This window comes from Drosophila virilis, chromosome 3 (assembly GCF_030788295.1).
Source record: "Drosophila virilis strain 15010-1051.87 chromosome 3, Dvir_AGI_RSII-ME, whole genome shotgun sequence".
Classification (NCBI taxonomy): domain Eukaryota; kingdom Metazoa; phylum Arthropoda; class Insecta; order Diptera; family Drosophilidae; genus Drosophila; species Drosophila virilis.
This window is the reverse complement of record NC_091545.1, coordinates 19,059,058-19,077,805: the sequence shown is the minus strand read 5'-3', so window position 1 is coordinate 19,077,805 and position 18,748 is coordinate 19,059,058. Positions and strand designations below refer to the sequence as shown.

General features: G+C 40.5%; 3 protein-coding genes and 1 long non-coding RNA gene across 6 annotated transcripts in view; 3 read left to right on the top strand and 1 right to left on the bottom strand.

Moving 5' to 3' along the window:
* The window catches only part of LOC6622263 (uncharacterized), a 95,365-nt gene that overhangs the window by 44,331 nt on the left and 32,286 nt on the right, over positions 1-18,748 (top strand). The window lies entirely within an intron of this gene.
* Positions 1,567-7,182, top strand: LOC6622295 (peritrophin-44). The gene is made up of 2 exons (XM_002047875.3): positions 1,567-6,021; positions 6,080-7,182. Exons 1-2 carry the CDS (start codon positions 6,015-6,017, stop codon positions 7,120-7,122), a joined length of 1,050 nt encoding a protein of 349 aa, XP_002047911.2. The 5' UTR covers positions 1,567-6,014; the 3' UTR covers positions 7,123-7,182.
* Positions 9,373-17,227, bottom strand: CCDC151 (Coiled-coil domain containing protein 151). Of its 2 annotated transcripts, none has more exons than XM_015176294.3 (9): positions 17,085-17,227; positions 14,573-15,228; positions 13,982-14,518; positions 13,127-13,934; positions 12,621-13,063; positions 11,856-12,550; positions 11,543-11,795; positions 11,234-11,486; positions 9,373-11,177 (listed from the first exon to the last, which is right to left on the bottom strand). In XM_015176294.3, the coding sequence occupies exons 4-9, from the start codon at positions 13,194-13,196 to the stop codon at positions 11,050-11,052; spliced, it is 1,842 nt and encodes a 613-aa protein (XP_015031780.2). In that variant the 5' UTR covers positions 13,197-13,934; positions 13,982-14,518; positions 14,573-15,228; positions 17,085-17,227; the 3' UTR covers positions 9,373-11,049. The 2 variants fall into 2 exon arrangements, with proteins under 2 accessions (XP_015031780.2, XP_002047910.1); XM_002047874.3 differs by having other exon boundaries at positions 14,573-15,248; positions 17,085-17,191.
* Positions 16,471-17,991, top strand: LOC116650542 (uncharacterized). Its single transcript, XR_004303537.2, has 2 exons — positions 16,471-17,446; positions 17,503-17,991. It is a non-coding gene; the product is annotated as an uncharacterized lncRNA (long non-coding RNA).

The following is an 18,748-nucleotide window of genomic DNA, read 5'->3' as shown; positions in this document are numbered from 1 at the left end:
AGGGTATAAAAATTGTCGACAATAAGGATTTGATTTAGATGACGTGTACGGATTTGAAACGGATTTAAATATTTACTTTGGGATTTAATTGAAATACGAACAAAAAAACGCGCACAATAAAAAATCAGAAATCCCAAACGCCACACACGCTGACATACATTTCCTTTGGGCAAACAAACAAACACACACCCGCATACACATATACACATGCGCAATATTTTAGCATTTGTCATAATTAGAAGGCAAAGACCCTTGGGAACAGCTGTCGAGGAAGCGGGAGCCAAAAAAAAAAATACATAAGAAGAATGGTCATAAAATAAAAGAAAATACGCGAATTTGAAATTTTCATCTTTTTCGTGTTGGCGTCGGCGTCGGCGTCGGCATCGTTTTCAGTGCCTCGTGTGCTCACTAACTCGACAATTATTAAAGTCTTATACAAAGGCAGGCAGCGCATTTATGACTGCACTTTTCACATCCGTTTCCGCATCCGTCTGTCGACACGCACACACATCCCACACACAGACACACGGACACCCACACACACGTACATATATGTAAGGCTGTGTGTCGTTCATTTGTGGGGAATGAAGCCAGCAGGTCGCGGGCAGCGGCAAAAGCAATTTCACTTTACATTTGTTTTACGACATTTGCTCCCCACACATATGGGCGAAATGGGGGCGTGGCACGTATATATGCGACAACGCCGTAGCTGCGTTTTGTGGCTCCTCCTATACTGTGATAAGTATTTATTATAATGCTTTTTAATGGTAGACCCCTTTGCCCCTGTGCTTTTACCCAAATGAGTTTTCCTCATTACAGGCCCACTTTCAGTCATTTTGAAGCTGCTTTTCCTTTTTCATGCATTTCTTTGAAAAACATATCGGGCGCCTTCGTACTGCACATGGTTGTATACCCTGAATAATGCCTAGGTGAGGGGTGCAAAGGCGAGTGAAGGTGAAATGAAAAAAAATGTGAAGCCTTCTGCTTTGTTACAACTCTTTTTCAAAAAATATCAACGACATTTCTTCGAAAAGAATGTCGTTCGAGCAATTACACTTATATCCAACACTGGATGATAATCATGGTATGACTCAATTAAATGAATAATCTACATTCCGCCTGCATTTCTAATTAGCCGTCAAACTGTCATGTAACGAAAGCAAGCACACCACTTTTGCCCTTGTCCAAATTCCATTTGAGAAAATCAATTTGCAGTCTCGTTGCCGTCGCAAGTTCAAAATAAGTTTGCACTTTAATTAAAGATTTTGTTGTCCTTGCAATAAATATCCGAACAGAGTCGGGGCAAATCCAATCCAACCACATTTTGACGGCGTTGCGCTTTAGTTTCAGGAATTTTCAATAAAAATGTCGAAAGCATTTTTATAGATTGATAATTGAATGCATGCCAGCTGCACGTCTAGACCGTCCATTGCTTTGGGTGTTATTAAAACCCTGTATATCATCGTGGCACGCCCAGCTATAAGCCCTTCATCCTTTGGCTCCATCGCAGCTGCTGTTCAGAGCAGTATTAATTACCCCTTCAGGGCTATATGCGAATTTATTTAAAAAAAATGCAGTGTGCAGGATGTGGCAGAGAACCCTTAAAAGTAATTAATATTAATACAGGAAAGCGAATTAAAATGTGCCAGGCAGCCCCATTAATCTGAATAATTTATAATGATGTCAAGCTGAACTAAATATATAACTAGACATTGCTGTAATATGTTATATCAATTTCGGCAAGGGAATGCCAGATGTAGACGACCTCGTGCCAAAAACGATTAATATGGGAAACACTCACAAAGTTTAATGACAAAAACTTTCAATTGCTGTTTCACACACGCATTCATTTCTTATTCGAAACCTTTGGGGAACTTTACATCTTGGACACATTTGGCTTTGCTGATGTAATTTATAAATATAAGACCAAAAAGCAGCGCCATGAGGAGCCCTTTGCTATGTTGGCTCATACATTTACCAGACATTAAACTTTAACGCGATATGAAGATGGCACCTACATCAGCAGGCACGTCAAACTGACGCGAAGAGTGCCCCAAAAGTTACATAATTAACATGGAGTCAACACATGGATTTGGGTCAGCCAGATACAAAGTGAACCTAAATAATACGCTTTAAAATTCAGTCATTCGTGCTAACATTTTTGGTCGTCGGTAGAAACGTACGCACGTAAACATAATTAGAGGTACATTTAAAAGGTCATTAAACGACATAGGCGACGCGACCTGCTTGAGCTACGTGATGGCCAACCAGGCACATTATGTTGGCACTCGAGCCCAGGGCCAGTCCCAGTGCCACTCAGGGGTATTTGCATCCTGGAAAAGTGGCCGGGTCTGCCTCTGCCCACTGTGCATGTGCATGACACTGGCAACGAGAGCTGAGCGAAGGACGAGAGCTGAACAACAACATGCAAATACCATTAGGCAGTCTTTGGTCTTTGGTGCCGGGTTACTTTGGCCGTGGCACAGCGCGGAGGCCCCACTTAAAAATATTCTCGACAACTTGACATTGTTGCAAGAGCGAAAATATGATTTTTTAGCACTCTGTAAGTGTAGAGAATAATGGCCAACTGGAAGTAGAACAGCAATGGCAGCGCGTGGTTATACACAACACGTATCTACTAAATATAGCACTTAGGAAACTGCAATAAAAATATGCCAAAAAGATAAACACCTTGTGGTGGAATCACAAAAAGAGCCAAGGCTCAAGAGACTGCGGAAGAAATTGCTGAAAAACTCATGATATTCGGCTAAATTTTACATAAATCTTAAAGTTACCTATGTAATTAATTACCTTGTACGAGGTGTATTCCTTGTTAAGAGGCTTGTCATCGACATCAACTTGAAAACTTAAAGTGTTCTGGGTCTTGTTAGAATATTTTGGTACATTTCTTGTGCTTTTAATGTTTTGCACTGTTAGGAGCCCTCAAGTGCGGCACTTAGAAAGTCCTGCCCCAACGTGGTTTGGATGCCCATCTGTAAGAAATAAAAATGCAGCGTTTATGGCTCAAGTTGTGGACGTTTTCTTGTCTCGTTTATTTGCCACCATCTAGAAACTGCTATACGCGCACATCCAAATTCTCTCTCCAAGTGGCATCCTTGACCCCAGCGAGTGCCCATTAACGCATTTTTATCTGTTCATAAATTTTAATTTTGCCAAAATACTCCAAGTACGTGCCACGCCTGTTTCAACGTGTGCTCCTCCCGACCACAGCATTTAGCTTGAAACAAAGCTCCCATAATTTTTTTCAGACTCGTGGCTTGGCCAAGACTCCGCATTGTGTTGGTTGCCCTGAAAAATATGACTTGGTGGCTCCTTTTGCACTTCTCTTTCTTGCTTCTTGGCAACCTTTTTCTGCAACGTTTCTTTTCCGAGCTTTGTCCTTTAAGTTGGCGAGTCGAGGGATCTTAACCTTATTTCACTGGCGGCACATTTGCGGCGCTTGTGGGCATGTTTATCGTCCTTTGCATCTCATTGAGCTCGTTCCTGTTTATGAACACTCGCTCGTTTAAATTGCTTGCTCGGTTTGTTGAGGGCGGCTAGTCGACCCTTGCCTCCCTGCTCGAACTGGGTCCGATGCTCTTTTGGCCAATCTGTTCATCTCTTTCCGAGTTGCCGCTATCCTTTTTGCTTTGCGCAGCACATTTAGCTTTCCATTGCAAATTTAACCTAATTAAAATGAGTTACGCGGGCCATGTGATGGGGACGTCTTTATTCTTGAACATTTCATTCCTGGCTGTTGGTAGGTTTACCTTTGGCCGGGATAAAGTTGGCACAGTAGAAATACTCGACTCAGAGTAATCCTCTTCGAACAAACACATAAATTATTTTATTTTGAATACACAAGGTATAAAACAATTTTTAAAATATTTTATCAAATAGCTTATTCATTTGTATACTTCACTCTGACTGGAATATACATTTGCGGGCCTTTTTGGACACTTATGAATTATGTTGACCTTGGTTTAAGAAAAATAACATTGAATAATAGCAATTCAGACTTTAGTAGACATAATACGTCGATTGGCTTGAATTATATATGGAAAACAATTGAATATTTTATTTGACAGTCCTGTTGTGGAATTAATGATATGCCTCAGGTTGGGCTAGGAGTATAACTACTAAACAACTGCAATTGGCCTTTGGCTAAACAGTAAACAATGTATATGTCTGTGAGAAAGCAGAAAACTAATCAAACAAATTTATGTGCGTTCTCAGAGCATCGTGTTAGGTGCAAAACGCACAGGGGTATGCAAAGGACTCTAACTGAAAGCACTTAAGCCCATAAAATATTCAAGCCGTGAACATGTGGAAAAAATTACGAAAGCAACCAAGCAAAGAACACAAAATGCAGGCACGCAAAAAAAAAAACGCAGTATAAAAGAATGGAATGGATGAGTGGACATAACAGACATTACAGAGACGAACAAGGATATGGAGCCTGAGGCCCGAAGTCAGCCACGCAATTTGCCATTTCGGGCAGTATGGAAAGGTCTCGGGACCCCGGTGAAAGGCAGCCAGCCACTGATTGAATAGCGAGTAAAGGGCAAGAAGTTAGCCGGGCAATGGAGGGAATGATGAGCTCCATAAATGTCGTACGGCAAGCGGAAGCGGAAGAAACTGGCGCCGCTACTGGGACTGGCAGCATTGTGCAGCGGAAGTGGTAAAAGCAAAGGGCCCAGTGTCCCAAGCCTGCTCCCATTTGTACGTAAGCACAGTGCCATCGACATCCTTGTCATTTCTGATTTTTCTCGATACACGCACACTAACACACGGACACATAGAATCACATACAGATGCTTTCCCAAACCAGAAATGAATACTATTGAGTTGTACAATTAAATTTTGTAGAGATCAAAGTTGCAAATGTCTTTTAAAAAAGAACAGATTGCGAAAAACCTTATGCATACTTTTTTATAACCTCATGAAGCAGTTAAGGAATAAGATGGCAACGCGTTCTTGCGGTATTATTAAAAGCGCGATGAGGATATTAAACATGTCCTTAAGCATAAAATGTCAATAAACGCAACGGGCCGAAGCTAAGCAGTTTACATTGGCTGCACGTCGGCGACAAGGCGCCAGCTCCACACACTCGAGATGTGCATCTTTTGCATCGTTTTTTATACCATATACCCATTGTAAATTGCTCGAATGGGTAGCATGTTCCTGTCCATATGTATGTACGCGACTCAGACACTAACAATAAGAGTTAGATGCATGAAATTCATAAGTTCCAGTTTATTTTTAATGATTGATAATTTCTTTGGATAATTTTGAGCACATGTTCAAAAACACTAGATATGAAGGTCCGAATGTATTTGCCGGCAGCTGGGCATTGGCCACAGGGAATCTGCTTATCGAGCAATGCCGACTAGTCCACGCTTTTTTGTACTTTTCCAATTTTTTGTTGTTCTCCTTGGGTATGCTTGAATTACGTTACTTGTGCCACTCGCTTAGTGTAAGAAACTGAAGTGCAGTTCAGGCAAGACTCTGCACATGAAAATGTCACATGGATGGCACTAGCAGATGGCAGAAAAAAAATTGAGTTAGTGATAACATGGCTCCTTGAGTCTTATAGCTCTTAAAGTATCACAAATATGCAGATTTGATGGGGTAAGTGGGCTAAAATATTCCTAAAATGGCTCACATAGATATATGTATAGACATACTCATCTTGGGAAGAAGAAATCAGACTCATTGTTATCATGTGAGATGGTGTTGGTAGCCCAAACAATTGAGTATAGACCTTATCAGCCGACATACATACTCATAAATGCTTTTACGCGTATTCATTTAACTCTACGAATTTGGAAATCCATTTTATCAATTGTTTTTGGCTCTTATCAATGGCGACGAAAAAAAAAAAAAACAAAATTGTATGTTACAAGTTACGAGTAATTAGTTCTTGAGACTGCTTCTTCGTGTGGGACGCAGTGAATATTCACAACTCAACGCTCAGTTCTATTGGCAATACCGAATGAAATAGTGGCAGCGGTATGAGAGGTAAAACAAAATTAAATGAGCAATGGGCACGGGTAAAACTAAATATCTCTTATTTTAGTTTCCAGCCGGTGGTTACACGCCATCGTTTTGGCTGTCCCTCTATGGCAAACGTGCGGACTTGCAATGAACCAAATTTGCAGCTACTGGCCCGGTAGTGGCTACATAGGTGATCCGAGCGACTGCCACAGCTGGGGATACTGCAAAAATAATAAGCTATCGGCTCGAGGAGAATGCCCCAATGGCTTGTTTTACGATGCCCAATCAGGCACATGCCAGCAGGCGCATCTGGTGCGTTGTGCACCTCAGTATTGGGAACTTTGCGCCCAGAGACGGAGAGGAGAGTATGTTTCTGACCCGTTGGATTGCAGTAAATACAAACGATGTGATGACGAGGGTGGCAAAATTGAAGAGAATTATTGCGCCGGCGGGTATGTGTTTAGCAACAGGCTGCAGAAATGTGTTTTAAGTGCAAACGGATGTGCAGAGGAGACTCTTTCCATATGCGGCTATATGCAGAATGGTACGACCCTGGGCGACCCCTTGAACTGTGGCCTTTACTTGGAGTGTCAAAGTGGAACAGGCATTCGGCGAGCCTGTACAGCTGCTCGTTACTACAACTACAACAGCGGGCGCTGCCAGACAACACGTCCAAAACATTGTCCCAGCAACGAGAATAGCTATAAGCCTGCCAATTATCCGCCTCCTGCTATGGATGTCTCCGTTTGTACTGACTTCTATCAGGATGACTATTCAGGAATTCAACTTATTACAGATGCCCAGACTTGCCATGGTTATTACACGTGCGGCTCCAAATATGTCCTCGGAATTTGGCACAGCTGTCCACACGGGACTCACTTCCAATGGTGGAGTCAAAAGTGTGTTACCCCCGAGTCCTACAGCTGTCCGTACGATCGGTGTGGTAATCTCAATTCGTCCCTAGTCGCTAGTATAAACTCAGGTTGCTCCGAATATATATACTGTCAAGATCAGACATCTCAGCAAATGGGTAAATGCCCGGAAGATTTACCATACTTTGACGAAAAGAGAGGCGCTTGCATTAGGGAGTTTCCAAACTATACTGTATGCTTTATGGATGGTTGATATTCGATGGATAGCTTAATTAAATTTAGGTTAGATTTATGAGTACCTACTAATTGTAAATCTCTTATGTAAAAAAATATATACATATGTGTATATAAACTGTTTTGGATTGTGCTTTAAGAGCATATCGTATAATTAATGATTTATTCATTTGCACAAAACCCAATTGGCATAAGAAAGAACCAACACAAAAAAAAAGCAAATCAACACAGAAGGGCAAGAAATGTTTAAACAAAATTTATGCCGAACCAACATTTTTAGCGTTTTTTTCACACTTCCTTTTCGGTGCTACTTAGTAAGGAGCGGGCAACATCTGGTGCACCACATTTTTGTGAGGACTTTCTGTTTTAATAATTTTGCAAGCTCGCAGAAGTGTAGAAGATGTACAAAAACTTTAACAATATTCGAGAGTTGTTAGGCGACTGTTTTCCAAGGATTTTATTTCCTTCTAACAAATCAACTTGCTTTAGTTACGACTAAAGCACTACGATGCCCAATAAATTACCTACGGAATTTATTTCCACACACGTGCGCTTTTGTTAACTGACCTCAAAAGTAAAAAAAAAAGACATCTGTTGCCCGGCAATTTTCTTAGGAACAACATTCTAAAGAGAAATTAAACGGCTTAAAGATTGAATTATCCTTTCATAAATTGGTGTGCTTTAATTTTAAAATTTTCAAGTGTGGGGTAAAAGGGAGAAGTTTGAGAATACAGGGTAAACAAAGGTTTGTTCGCTGCATCCAACCCAATTGAAAGCATTTTCGACTTAACCTGCTTTGTGTCCGCATCAGCAACAGACCTGACAGTACGTAAAGCGTAGAGATAAGTGGAGCGGGCAGTGGTTTCAGCTAACCATTGTGGCCTCGAAAGCGAAGCGAAGAACACGATGAGTCATTGAATTATTATGATTGACTTTTATTACATGGAATCGCAATTTATTTTACTTAACAACAAGCAGCCAAACGAACCAAACGTGGCCCAAAGGCGTGCTACCAACAAGCGTGGCCAAAAAGCATTCCGAAAATTTGAATGAAAAGTTATAAAGAAATTACGTTATTTATCATTCGCAGTGTTGTGCAGCCCGCGGCCGAGGCGAAACCGTAGAGAGCGAAACAGCGACACGGCCGTCCCAGCAGCAACCCAAACCGTTTCCGTTTCCGCTCATTTATTTGCCTGACTGTCAAACCAACACACACACACACATACACACGCGCACACATATAAACACATACACAAACGCACGTTTTTTCCAGAGTTCTGCGCTCTGTTGGTTGTAGTTTATGCACTGTTAAAAAGTTTTACTTCGCGCCAGAGAAATTTAAATTTATTGTTTTGCGGTTTTATTGAACGACTCCAGCATCACCTCAATCGCCGTCCAGTATTCATCCTCGCACTGTATCAGGGTGGTAGGTTGCCATAAAATTAGTTGCTGCTTGGCAATCGATGGGCGTTTGATTTACTGGCGTTGCAAGATTGAAATGCCTAATTGCTATAAAATTGGGTGTGGCCGCAGTGCCATCCACCAGGTGAATTAAGCTGACTGTGGTTTTCCAATCCAATTACAAATTAAGCGTCTCACTGCCAAACACTTTTTTTTGCCACGTTTGCTCTTTAATTCAGAAGTGTAGTGTGTTTTAGCAAGCTCGAACTTTTCAACTGGTCCCCCCCCCCCCAAAAAAAAAAAAATAGAAACTACTCAGAGGAGTGGAATAATCGCAAGTTGTGTTTGTAAGGGTATGATAAAAAACGGAAAATTTTCAGCAAAAGGCGTTTTCAAACATTTTTTGCTTTTGCAAAGCTTTCAAAATGAGTTTGAAGCTGATCGGACCTTATACTAAGCATTCGTTAACACAATCTTGCACCCACATTTCCACACAGTTGAGTTGATTTTGTGAAGAGTGTGAAAAACGTATACAATGAGTTTTCGCACAAATTAAAGACAACGCTGTCATACAACCGTTTTCAAATATTTCCACAATTTACAAAAACTCCGTATACTATTTCACATATTTACCCCTTCTTAAGTATTATTAATGGCTGCGTGGTATAACACGTAATTCCTAAACGCCCGATGCATAGTTTCCCTGTATTTTGACTTTTGAATGAAGCATCTTCGACCCCAGAGAGCATATAATACGACTTCAGATACCATAAAAGCTAAAATCCAACTGTAAAATTTAAGTTATATTTGAGTATTTGAGTACCGTTACCTACTAAACCCTCAAAAAAAAAAAAAAACTTTTCATGTGTGATGTGTTTTTATTTTAAGTTTAATGCATCAAAAAAAAATGAATGGATGGATGGATTAAGAAGAGAAGGGTATCCAGCTTGTCGGTCATTCTCGACCCAACACTCTTACTTATTTACCCTTGAACATCTCAAGGTGCATACTTCAACCTTTGCGTTGTCAGGGCCAATGCCACCAGGCAACAGCTTACTGGGCCTAATATTCTTTATCCAAAGCTTTGGTTCTACCCTGCGGCTTACGGCGAGGCTTTTGTTTTTCTGTCTGCCGGCTGGATTACTTGGTTACCTTGCCGAACCCAAGGGAATGAGATGCTGTCCATGGTTGAGAAGTTTCGCCTCTCTTTGCTTCCATTATATCTAGCACTGTTGCTGGGTTGTGGTTGTGTTGCCAAATAGCTGTTTGCCTGATGCCGTCGCTGTTGACATTTAGTTGACATACACAACACAGATCCCTGGCCATACCATCCCTTCATCCCACTCGATGCTGTGCATTTCCGCCAACAGGCCATGTAATAGATCATCAAGCGACTTTGTTTGCACTTCGCCACTGAACCCTGCCACCAGCGCATCCTTGTATCGTGGCCTTCGCCAGTCTGGCGTTGATTGCTCGTCGTCAGCTGCTGCGCTGCGCTTTATTATTGCAAGTTAGAACGAAAGTCGGCTGGGTGGACTCTTGCTCGACCCGCCCAGCCCGACTTCCACTGGCTTAGACAATTTTTGAAAGGTTATTTCTCTTGCAACAGCCGCGGTCTGTACTTTGTTACGTTTTGCACTTCATTTGCCGTCAGTCCGTCCCTCCTCATTGCTGCAATAAATATTGTTTACTCTTCTCGTCGTGCTGCATCGCCTGGACAGCTATTTGTTATGTCGTTCGGCTGAAGCCGCTGACATTCATCCAGCCAGAGCGACAGCTTCCTGAAATATGGTCGAGACATGCTTCGATAAGTATTATATCGCACAAAGGGGACTTCAATTTATTGCGGAAACATATCGCATCCCGCTACTGGTAATATTCACAGCACACACAATTCATTTTTGTTTACAATACAGTTTATATGAGATTCGCGATAAAGTTTAGTTAGTACTGTCTGTCATTACATATTTAAAATTATATATGTGTTTCATTTATTTGGTAAAATGATTTGATTATCAGCCACCCTAACTCGTTGGCACACAACCTGCTGAGACGAAACCCAATCCGTCGTCTGAAGCGTCACATGGCACGTGAGCGGATGTCACATATCCGTCGCCTGAGGCGAAAAAATTGTATCAAAATTCAAATAAACAAAACTTTACCATGAAAATGAACATTTTGATTGAAAATTTACATAATAAATAGAAAACGCTATTTTCGACACGCCGAATATTGGATACCTTTGGGGGCGTATGGCCTGAAAACGAAATTTTGTTTATTCGCGCGAATACACGCAACCGACCGAAGGGCGCACTCGTACAAGGTATGATTCAAGTCGGGCAGAACAAAAACGATTTCAAACTTATAGTATTGACTTCGACCTACCACTAGTAAAATGATTTAGAAAATATTAATTAGAGAGGGAAGATTAATCATCAGAAGTCAAAGAGGTTCCAGGGTTCCAGCTTAAAATATATAGTTAAATACAAACTACAAGTAGCATATTTTAAAATTATTAATTTTAATCCACGTTTTTTCTCTGAAACTACTTGCGCCTGCCACCGGGTGGTGGTCGGAATGGTTTCCGCCGTGACTTCGAGTCCACAATGAGCACAGATTGGCGTTTGAGATAGTTGCGAGATGGCACCTCATTGTCATCATCGGCTGTTGCCACTGCAATTTAGAGAATACCAACAGGAATTTCTGATTTGGTCCAGCCATTCACTTACCTACTGCTGGCACCTGCTCTGGCGAAGACGAAGAAGTGCCCGCCGCCCGCTGTGAACGTCCCGCAAACAAGTTGTAGTAGCACATGGGCATGGGCTGCGGCTTCTCGCCCTCGGGCACTGATGGCGATTTAGGTGGCTCCTGTTGGTACACGTCTTCCTCATCCTCCTCTAAGTTGAGTTTAGGTATTTCAAGTGGTGGTATATCGTCTGGTTTGCTAAGCTCTTGACAGCGTTTAATTTTCAACTTAAGGATCTGATAAAAGCAAAAGCGTCAGGGCTTAAGCATGTATTATTAGATTTGCTATTTACCTCAATTAAGTCTTCATCCTGGGCAACATGTGTCAAAAAGTTGGGCAACTCTGCGACCCTGATGTGCAGCTTACGTTCTTTCATGTCGATGTTGGTCTCGTCCACCTCCTGCACCTTGAATATCATCTCGCAAATGCGATCCTTGAGATACTTAAGCACACCCATGGACTTGTCAGCGGCATCTGTGTCCTTCTGACGTTCCTGTTCCAGGACAGCTATATTGTTTTTGATTTGTTCGATGACCTCTTGATTTCTGTATAGCACACAGAAATTAATTAACTAAATTCGGCAAGCCTTAAGCAGTTGTTCTTACACTTCACTCTCTTTGACATCCGAAAACTTAGCTATCTCCAGCTCGCTTGTCAACGCCTCACGCTCTGCCTCCAGATTAGCCTTCTCGGCTTCAGCTGCCTTTCGTAAATAAGTGAGACGTGCAGCCGACTCCTTTTGGGCGCTAAAGCGCTCAAAGACCTCAAAGGGTGAAGTGGCGCCGGAAGCCGCCATCAGCTGCTTAAATAGGGATTCCATGTCGCTCGTAACGCTCTCGAGCTGCGACACCGGCTCCTCCTCACCGTTCTCCGTCTTGGCCGTGTGTTGGTCGCCCGAGCTAGAACCCACACTATCCTGATGAACAAGCGTCTTAGTCTCGGAGAACAGCTTCCGACCAATACGCTCCAGCTCCAGCTTACGTGCCTCCACCTGCTTTCGAAAGTCCAAAGCTTGACGCTCGCGCGTCTTCTGTGAGAGATTGGCCTGTTGCTCCTGCCGTTGCAGTATCACTTTTGCGGCATCACGCATTTCAATCGCATCATTGTGCACCTGTTGCAGGCGCTCAATCTCCGCCTTTTGTTCGTTGAGTGAATGCTCCAGCTCACGCAAACTCCGTTCGAAACGCTCCGCATCAGTCATGAGCGATGCTTCGATTGATCGGTACTTCTTGCGTATATGTTCAGCTTCCATCCACTGTACATTCGTGCGATGTATCTCGTTCTCCAACTGACAAACAAGCTGAGGAAACCCAATTTGTTAGATGCGTTTATCCATAGTGATAATGTACTATAAGAAACGAAATGCTCACCTTTCGATTAGCGTCCTCCTCGAGAGTTTCCGGTGGCTTCTCACCTAAGTTTTGACTCTGCGCCTCCTTATTAGCCAGGAGCTCTCGGTATTTCTCCACCAGCCTGCTGAAATGCTGCTGTCGAGTCTTGAAACGATGACGCAGTAGATCCATCTGTTTACGACTCTCAGTTATCTTGAGATCAGTCAAAAATATGGCATCATCGGCATTCTTGGCTCCAATTGGATAAGAAGCCTTGCCCACAATAATGGAGGTCGTGGCACTCTGCTTTTTGCGTGGCTCAGAGCTGGTGTCCTTGATGACCACAGGCCGCTGCAGCGGATGGCGCAGACGACTTACCTTAATGGTAAGCTCCTTAATATCCTTTTTCAGTGTTCCAATAGTGTCGCAGTTTATACGATTCTGCTTCTGCCACTCCGCAGCGTTGGCTGTCTTTTGGCCCTCTACGCAAAAGCATAATACAATCAATGCTTGTTATAAAACCACCCAAATCAAGGAAAACTCACCGGCCAACAAAATGCGCTTCTTGATCTCATTTATTTGCCTATTTAAATCATTCAATTTATCAGATTCCATGACGGCGGCAGCAATTGGCTTGTAAAATTGTACATTTTACTGAATCCGGTGGGTTTGTTTGATCAATGCACCCAACAACTTGTTATGACAACGAACTTGAAGACCGGCTCTATCCTACAACCACCAATCGCAATAAACAGCTGTCTAGCAAACATGTCACTGTGGCCATGGACTGTTATCGGACTCGGAAGTTCAAAGCGTTCCAATTCTTATTATTTGCTCTCTTCGGTAGGTATATCGATACTTCTTTTAGTACCGCACTCCTGCGGTATTACTGTGTCAACTGTAGAATTTCTAGTAGTCATTGCTCTTTCTCGCTTACGAGATAATTATAATTTAATTAGCTCCAAACGATTTTTATTTTATCAGCTAACATAATTTGTACAATAGAGTTTCGAAAACGTGCAAAAAAATAACATTGGATCACCAAACAACATAATACAAAATATACTTAATTAAACATGGCTTTATCTGAACAATTTGTCACAGTGCTCACAAAATGAGATGCTACTTTTGAATCTCGAAAACGACAGCCCAAAGGTTCGCGAATTCCTTTTGGACAGTTAGCGTAATTGTAGTACACCCAACGGCAGCTGTTGGTGCTTTTGGTCAAAAAGTTAACGCTCCATTTGCCATCCACCTGCATATGCACAAGTAGGTTACCTGTGTTCTTGTCCCAGAGTAGCATGTAACAGTTACCAGAGTCTGGAAGCCTCCAAATTTCAATCCATCCTTCGCCTAAGAATTCAATTAATACTTTACGATATGTCTTAGTAAATATTTACCTATTTTCTTCCATAGCTTTAAGTGATCGAAAACAAAAAGCTTCGTCGGCTCGCGGAATATCTGCATACCAGTTTCCTTAATAGCTATTGGATCAATCATCCCATGAAAAGATTTTAGCGTACTTTCGGTTCTACCAATCGAGCTATTTTCTAGTTCAATGTCCGACTCACTCTCAGATTCTTTGAATACTGGATTACCAGATTCTTCGTTGTGAACTGAAATATTCACTTCCTCGTTAGGTGAGATTATTTCCTGATCCTCTGCATGAGGCTTGGATAAAAGGTTATCAAATAACACCATCTCCATGTTATCAGGCACTGTATTGTCTATTGGACTATTACAGCTTTTAAGACTTTTATCTACGAGAAAATCAATCACCCCAGTCTCATGTTGAACAGGAATGTTAAACTCTTCCGACTTGCAAAATGGTTGAGAATAATTAATATTTTCATCAAATACCGAAAGAGCAAAATTGTTAATTTTTTTCCAAGCTGAATGCACTTTTGCGGTAGTTGCTAAGTCTGTGCTGGAAATGGCTTTTAAATAAAAACATTAGTCTGAGCGCAAATTCAATTAACCTCTACACATACCAGATAAATTCCGTGGCAAATCTTGCTGCATTTGTTCCAAAATTAATCTCACGACGTCGGTAGTTAATAGTTTCCTACAATCTTGATATACTAGTCCGATCCTCTTTTGATTAGCATCGGCGAAGAAATTTCTCATACTTCTTGTAGAAAGTAATCTATTCCTGAAGAGGCCACTGAATATTCCAGAACGTGGTTGCACCGGTGATTGGGGCTCTCTATTATCAGAAACGATTACTTCCTTCAAAACAGTATCCACATCTGCTATAAAGTACAATTCACAGTCCTTTTGGTGGCCTCTTACACATGCCTGTTCTGCTATGGGTAGCCGTTCCACCGAATCGAAACTCGAATCTGTCTCAAACGACAACAATTTTGAATAGTCAATGTTCTCTGGCAATATCTTTAGTTTGTTGTTAGGTGCAAATGTGTTCAGCCTGATATCAGGCAATGACAAGTCCATTTCAAACTCTTCTGAAGCCGTGCCAGTGCTCAGATCTAAGCACTTTTCCAAATCACTTGCCAATTCAAACGTATAGACAGGTTTTAGATATGTAATGGGCCTTAGGCTTAGCAGCGGCTCTTTAGTTTTGAAATCGAACAAACGTCGATTTGGGGCATCCAAACAGCGAGTTGAGATCTTGCTACCTTCCAACATTCTGAAAAATAAAGGAATGCACTGTAATTTAAAAAAAATTAAATTAATACTGTTCCTCAAATGATTGACTACTAGATTAGAAAATAACAAAAAAAAAATGTCGTTTCTGAAATTTTTCTGTGGTTGACTATTTAAATGTATAGGCTTTCTACATTGAGGCATGGATAAGACAAGGTTCTAAAAAACTATGATGTCGTTCGATGTCCAGAAAAAAAATGAAAAAGAAACAATGTTGCAGATGGATGTAACAAATTACTTAATTCTGGTGCACATTTAAATTATATGTAGCTACAAGCAAAGCTTTTTAACACATATTGATTTTCCCGAAGAGGCCAATCTTTGGTATAGCTCATTACAATCAATCATACAAATTTACTTCTATGACGACAATGACAGATTTCCATTGCTGGCTAGTTAAATTTATTTTGTGGAAGTCCTTCTCTTCCTTACCCCTTATATTCCTTCTAACTTACCAGCAGACTGACTAAAATGTAAACTAACTAAACATAATATAACCAAACACACGTCCCAGCCGTAAGAGCTTAAAAATTTAAGGCAATAATGATAATTTTTGCCTCTTTCTATTGAAAAACAGCTTGTAATTATTAAAGTTTTCTTTAATTTGTATGAGCACATATTTAGTTAAAATTATAGCTTTTAAATGAGCTTATAGCTAATTAGACAATTATTGAAATTTCGATACAAAAATGCTAGGTTCGTTTTTTAAATCAATGTCACAAACCGCAGACCTGCGCTTACATTTTTTTAATAGTCTATCTCACATTTTTTTAATTGCCATCATACGCCCTAGAATTGTTAGTCATTGTTGTATACGAAGCGGAAAGTATTTCAGCGGGCAATGCGGTCACTGCGTCTAATTATCCTTTTCACATTGCTCATCGTATACGTAATTATAGGTAGAAATGCAGAAATGAAAACGTGGCTAAGGACACAAAATACAACTTGTCCTTCAGCTGTTTAAAGAGTTTTAACACAAGAACAAAGATAGCCACAGGGTCAAACAAAAGAAACGCAAACAACAACGGAGAGTTTTTTACTATTCACTGACCAGAAAATCCGGGATTCATTTTCATACCCTGTACCTATTAATAATACAGTATGACAGTAAGGAATTAACGGCTGAAAAAGGCATATCCAAACCCATAAAGTAGAAATGATAATACCTGACCAGACTAGCTATGTTAGTCTGTTTTTCGTCTGATTGAGCGCATCGATCCCAAAATGGATGGCTAATGATGATAAATTAATATCAATATATCCTCAAAATCAAGAACATTGGAACTTGGAACTAAGAGTTTAATACCCAGATTAAAAATACTTCGTTTCAATTTGTTGATACACTAGTTCTTAAATGTTCCCACAATCTCGAATCTTGATTGCTCGTTTTTGTGCGCATCTCTATAGAAACAAGTTTGAATATATGTATGTGAAGGATGCCAGGCACTGGTCGCAGGGTATCTCCTACTCGGTTACTCCCGACAAGAACGCTTTGCTCGAACGTATAGAGATAAGCGCCTGCAGTTAAGTAAAAAAATAAATACAACTAGGGTGGTCAGAGTAAATAGCGTAATTTAAATCAGAAATATGCATAAAATGCAAAAAAAAAAAAAAAAAAAACAAATAAAATCGCAAACAAACAAGCAAATAAAACTGGAATGCAAACAAAGAGCAGCGAATTTGGGTTTTAAAGCAAAAACCATTAAAATGTGCGCCCCATTAAATTTGTATAGTATTTGTGCCACAAAATGGCGTTTCCGCTCCGCTTTGCCAATCCATTTGAGCATGTGTGCTAGTGTGTGTGTACCTTACACATTGATTTTCTTATGCGTTATATACCTGTGTTCGATAACTCGACTTTTACACTCCCATCACCCACACACAAGTTGGTCCTTGTAGATTTTAACTGCCAACACATTTGGTTTTTGCTCTTTTCTCTAATTTTGGCTTTCGCTCATATTTTGTTGACATTTGGCTTTTTGTGAATCCAATAATATAACCAAAACATGTTGAAGTATGACTTGAAAAAACTCGAAATTGATTTATGTGTTTGCTTCGGAATAAACAAAAATTGTCTGACAAAGTATTTGCGATTCAGCTTAACAATTTAACAAGTATTGCCACAAGAGTGATATGAAATGTCTTCTGTGCTTCGTATACTTTGCGGTCGTCAAAATTGGCCAAGGAATAAATAAGTTTGGGTAAATTGTTTCTAGTTGACAGAACGAAAGCAAATTATTTGCAGTTAATTTTTTAGAATTTGAATCATGTGCCGTCTGATTTGCATATTGCTGCTACAAAAGAAACAATGGGAATGATATGATATAAGATTTGAGTTCAATAAACGAATTATTTGTCTATACATAATGGAGTACTACCTTCGATGTTCGAGCAATAAAAACACTAGTTAAGTTGAATCAGGAAGGAAACAGCAAAGAAGCTGGCCCACTCGTACAAAAATAAATGCAATTTTAATGATGAAGGATTTTTTTTTTTTTACAGTGCACACATTTTAAAAAATCTGATTTAAGAGTAAACATTTCAAAATGCGGGCTTGATATACCAAAATCAACAAAACACATTAAAATTAATTAAAATTAAGCCGCTGAAAAAGATGAATGCTGCACACGTGGCTTCTGTTTGCTGAACATAATGACGAAGGAAATTAATAAAGCGAAAATTCAAAGAGCCGCCAGTAAAAGTACAAAGTCAAGCGGCAAGGAATGAAACATCTTTTGCAAATTAATTACATTTTATAATTTAAAGGTAAACGCCGAAAGCGTCACTGTATGACATAGATATTATGTGTCATATGCATATGCTCTGTGTGTGTTTTGTGTGTGTTATGTGTGCTATGTGAGCTATGTCGCTGCTGGGGCTACTGTGCATTATGTTCAGGCTGTGTCTCGTCGACAGGTTCACCGACCTCATGCTCTGACATGTGCTCGTCATGCAGAGCAGAGTCGACCAGCTTATATGCTACACACACACTCTAATACTCACGCACACACACAAATTAACATACACTGGGGGCTGTTTGTGCTTTGCATTTGTGTGGGTAAGTGTATGTCCTGCAGGCAGCACCTGGTGCCACCTTCGCCTCCCGTCAGATGGTAAAACATGTTCAACATTGACAGCGTACGCAGCGCAGCGCGAAATTATTCTAATTAGAACTCCCTACATCGCCAGCCGATCCTTTAGCAACTTTTTCGAAAGGCTTTTTCCAGTTGGCTTTGCTTTTATATACAATATTTTTTAGAGCTCATTTAACTTTTCTTACTTGTTTTATGCGATTCTGTGAATGAATCTGTTCATGAATGGACCTAATCGCGTAATCAGCCTCATACAAGGCTTAAAAAATAAAACGTCACATGCGGATAATAAGGAGCTTCCCTACGGTAACTTGGACAATTTTGGAAATGGTGCTCACAAATATACGTCATTTGTGCAACAATGAATGATTTAATTTTTATGTAATATACTTATATACAATAAACATTTAG

What these genes read in the sequence shown, in the direction of transcription:
- CCDC151 (XM_015176294.3), bottom strand. Translation starts at nt 13,196, where the DNA reads ATGGAATCTGATAAATTGAATGATTTAAATAGGCAAATAAATGAGATC. An exon ending in GAAGCGCATTTTGTTGGCCG is followed by an intron (nt 13,064 to 13,126) that starts GTGAGTTTTCCT and finishes GCTTTTGCGTAG; the next exon opens with AGGGCCAAAAGACAGCCAAC. An exon ending in GATGTCAAAGAGAGTGAAGT is followed by an intron (nt 11,796 to 11,855) that starts GTAAGAACAACT and finishes TGTGCTATACAG; the next exon opens with AAATCAAGAGGTCATCGAAC.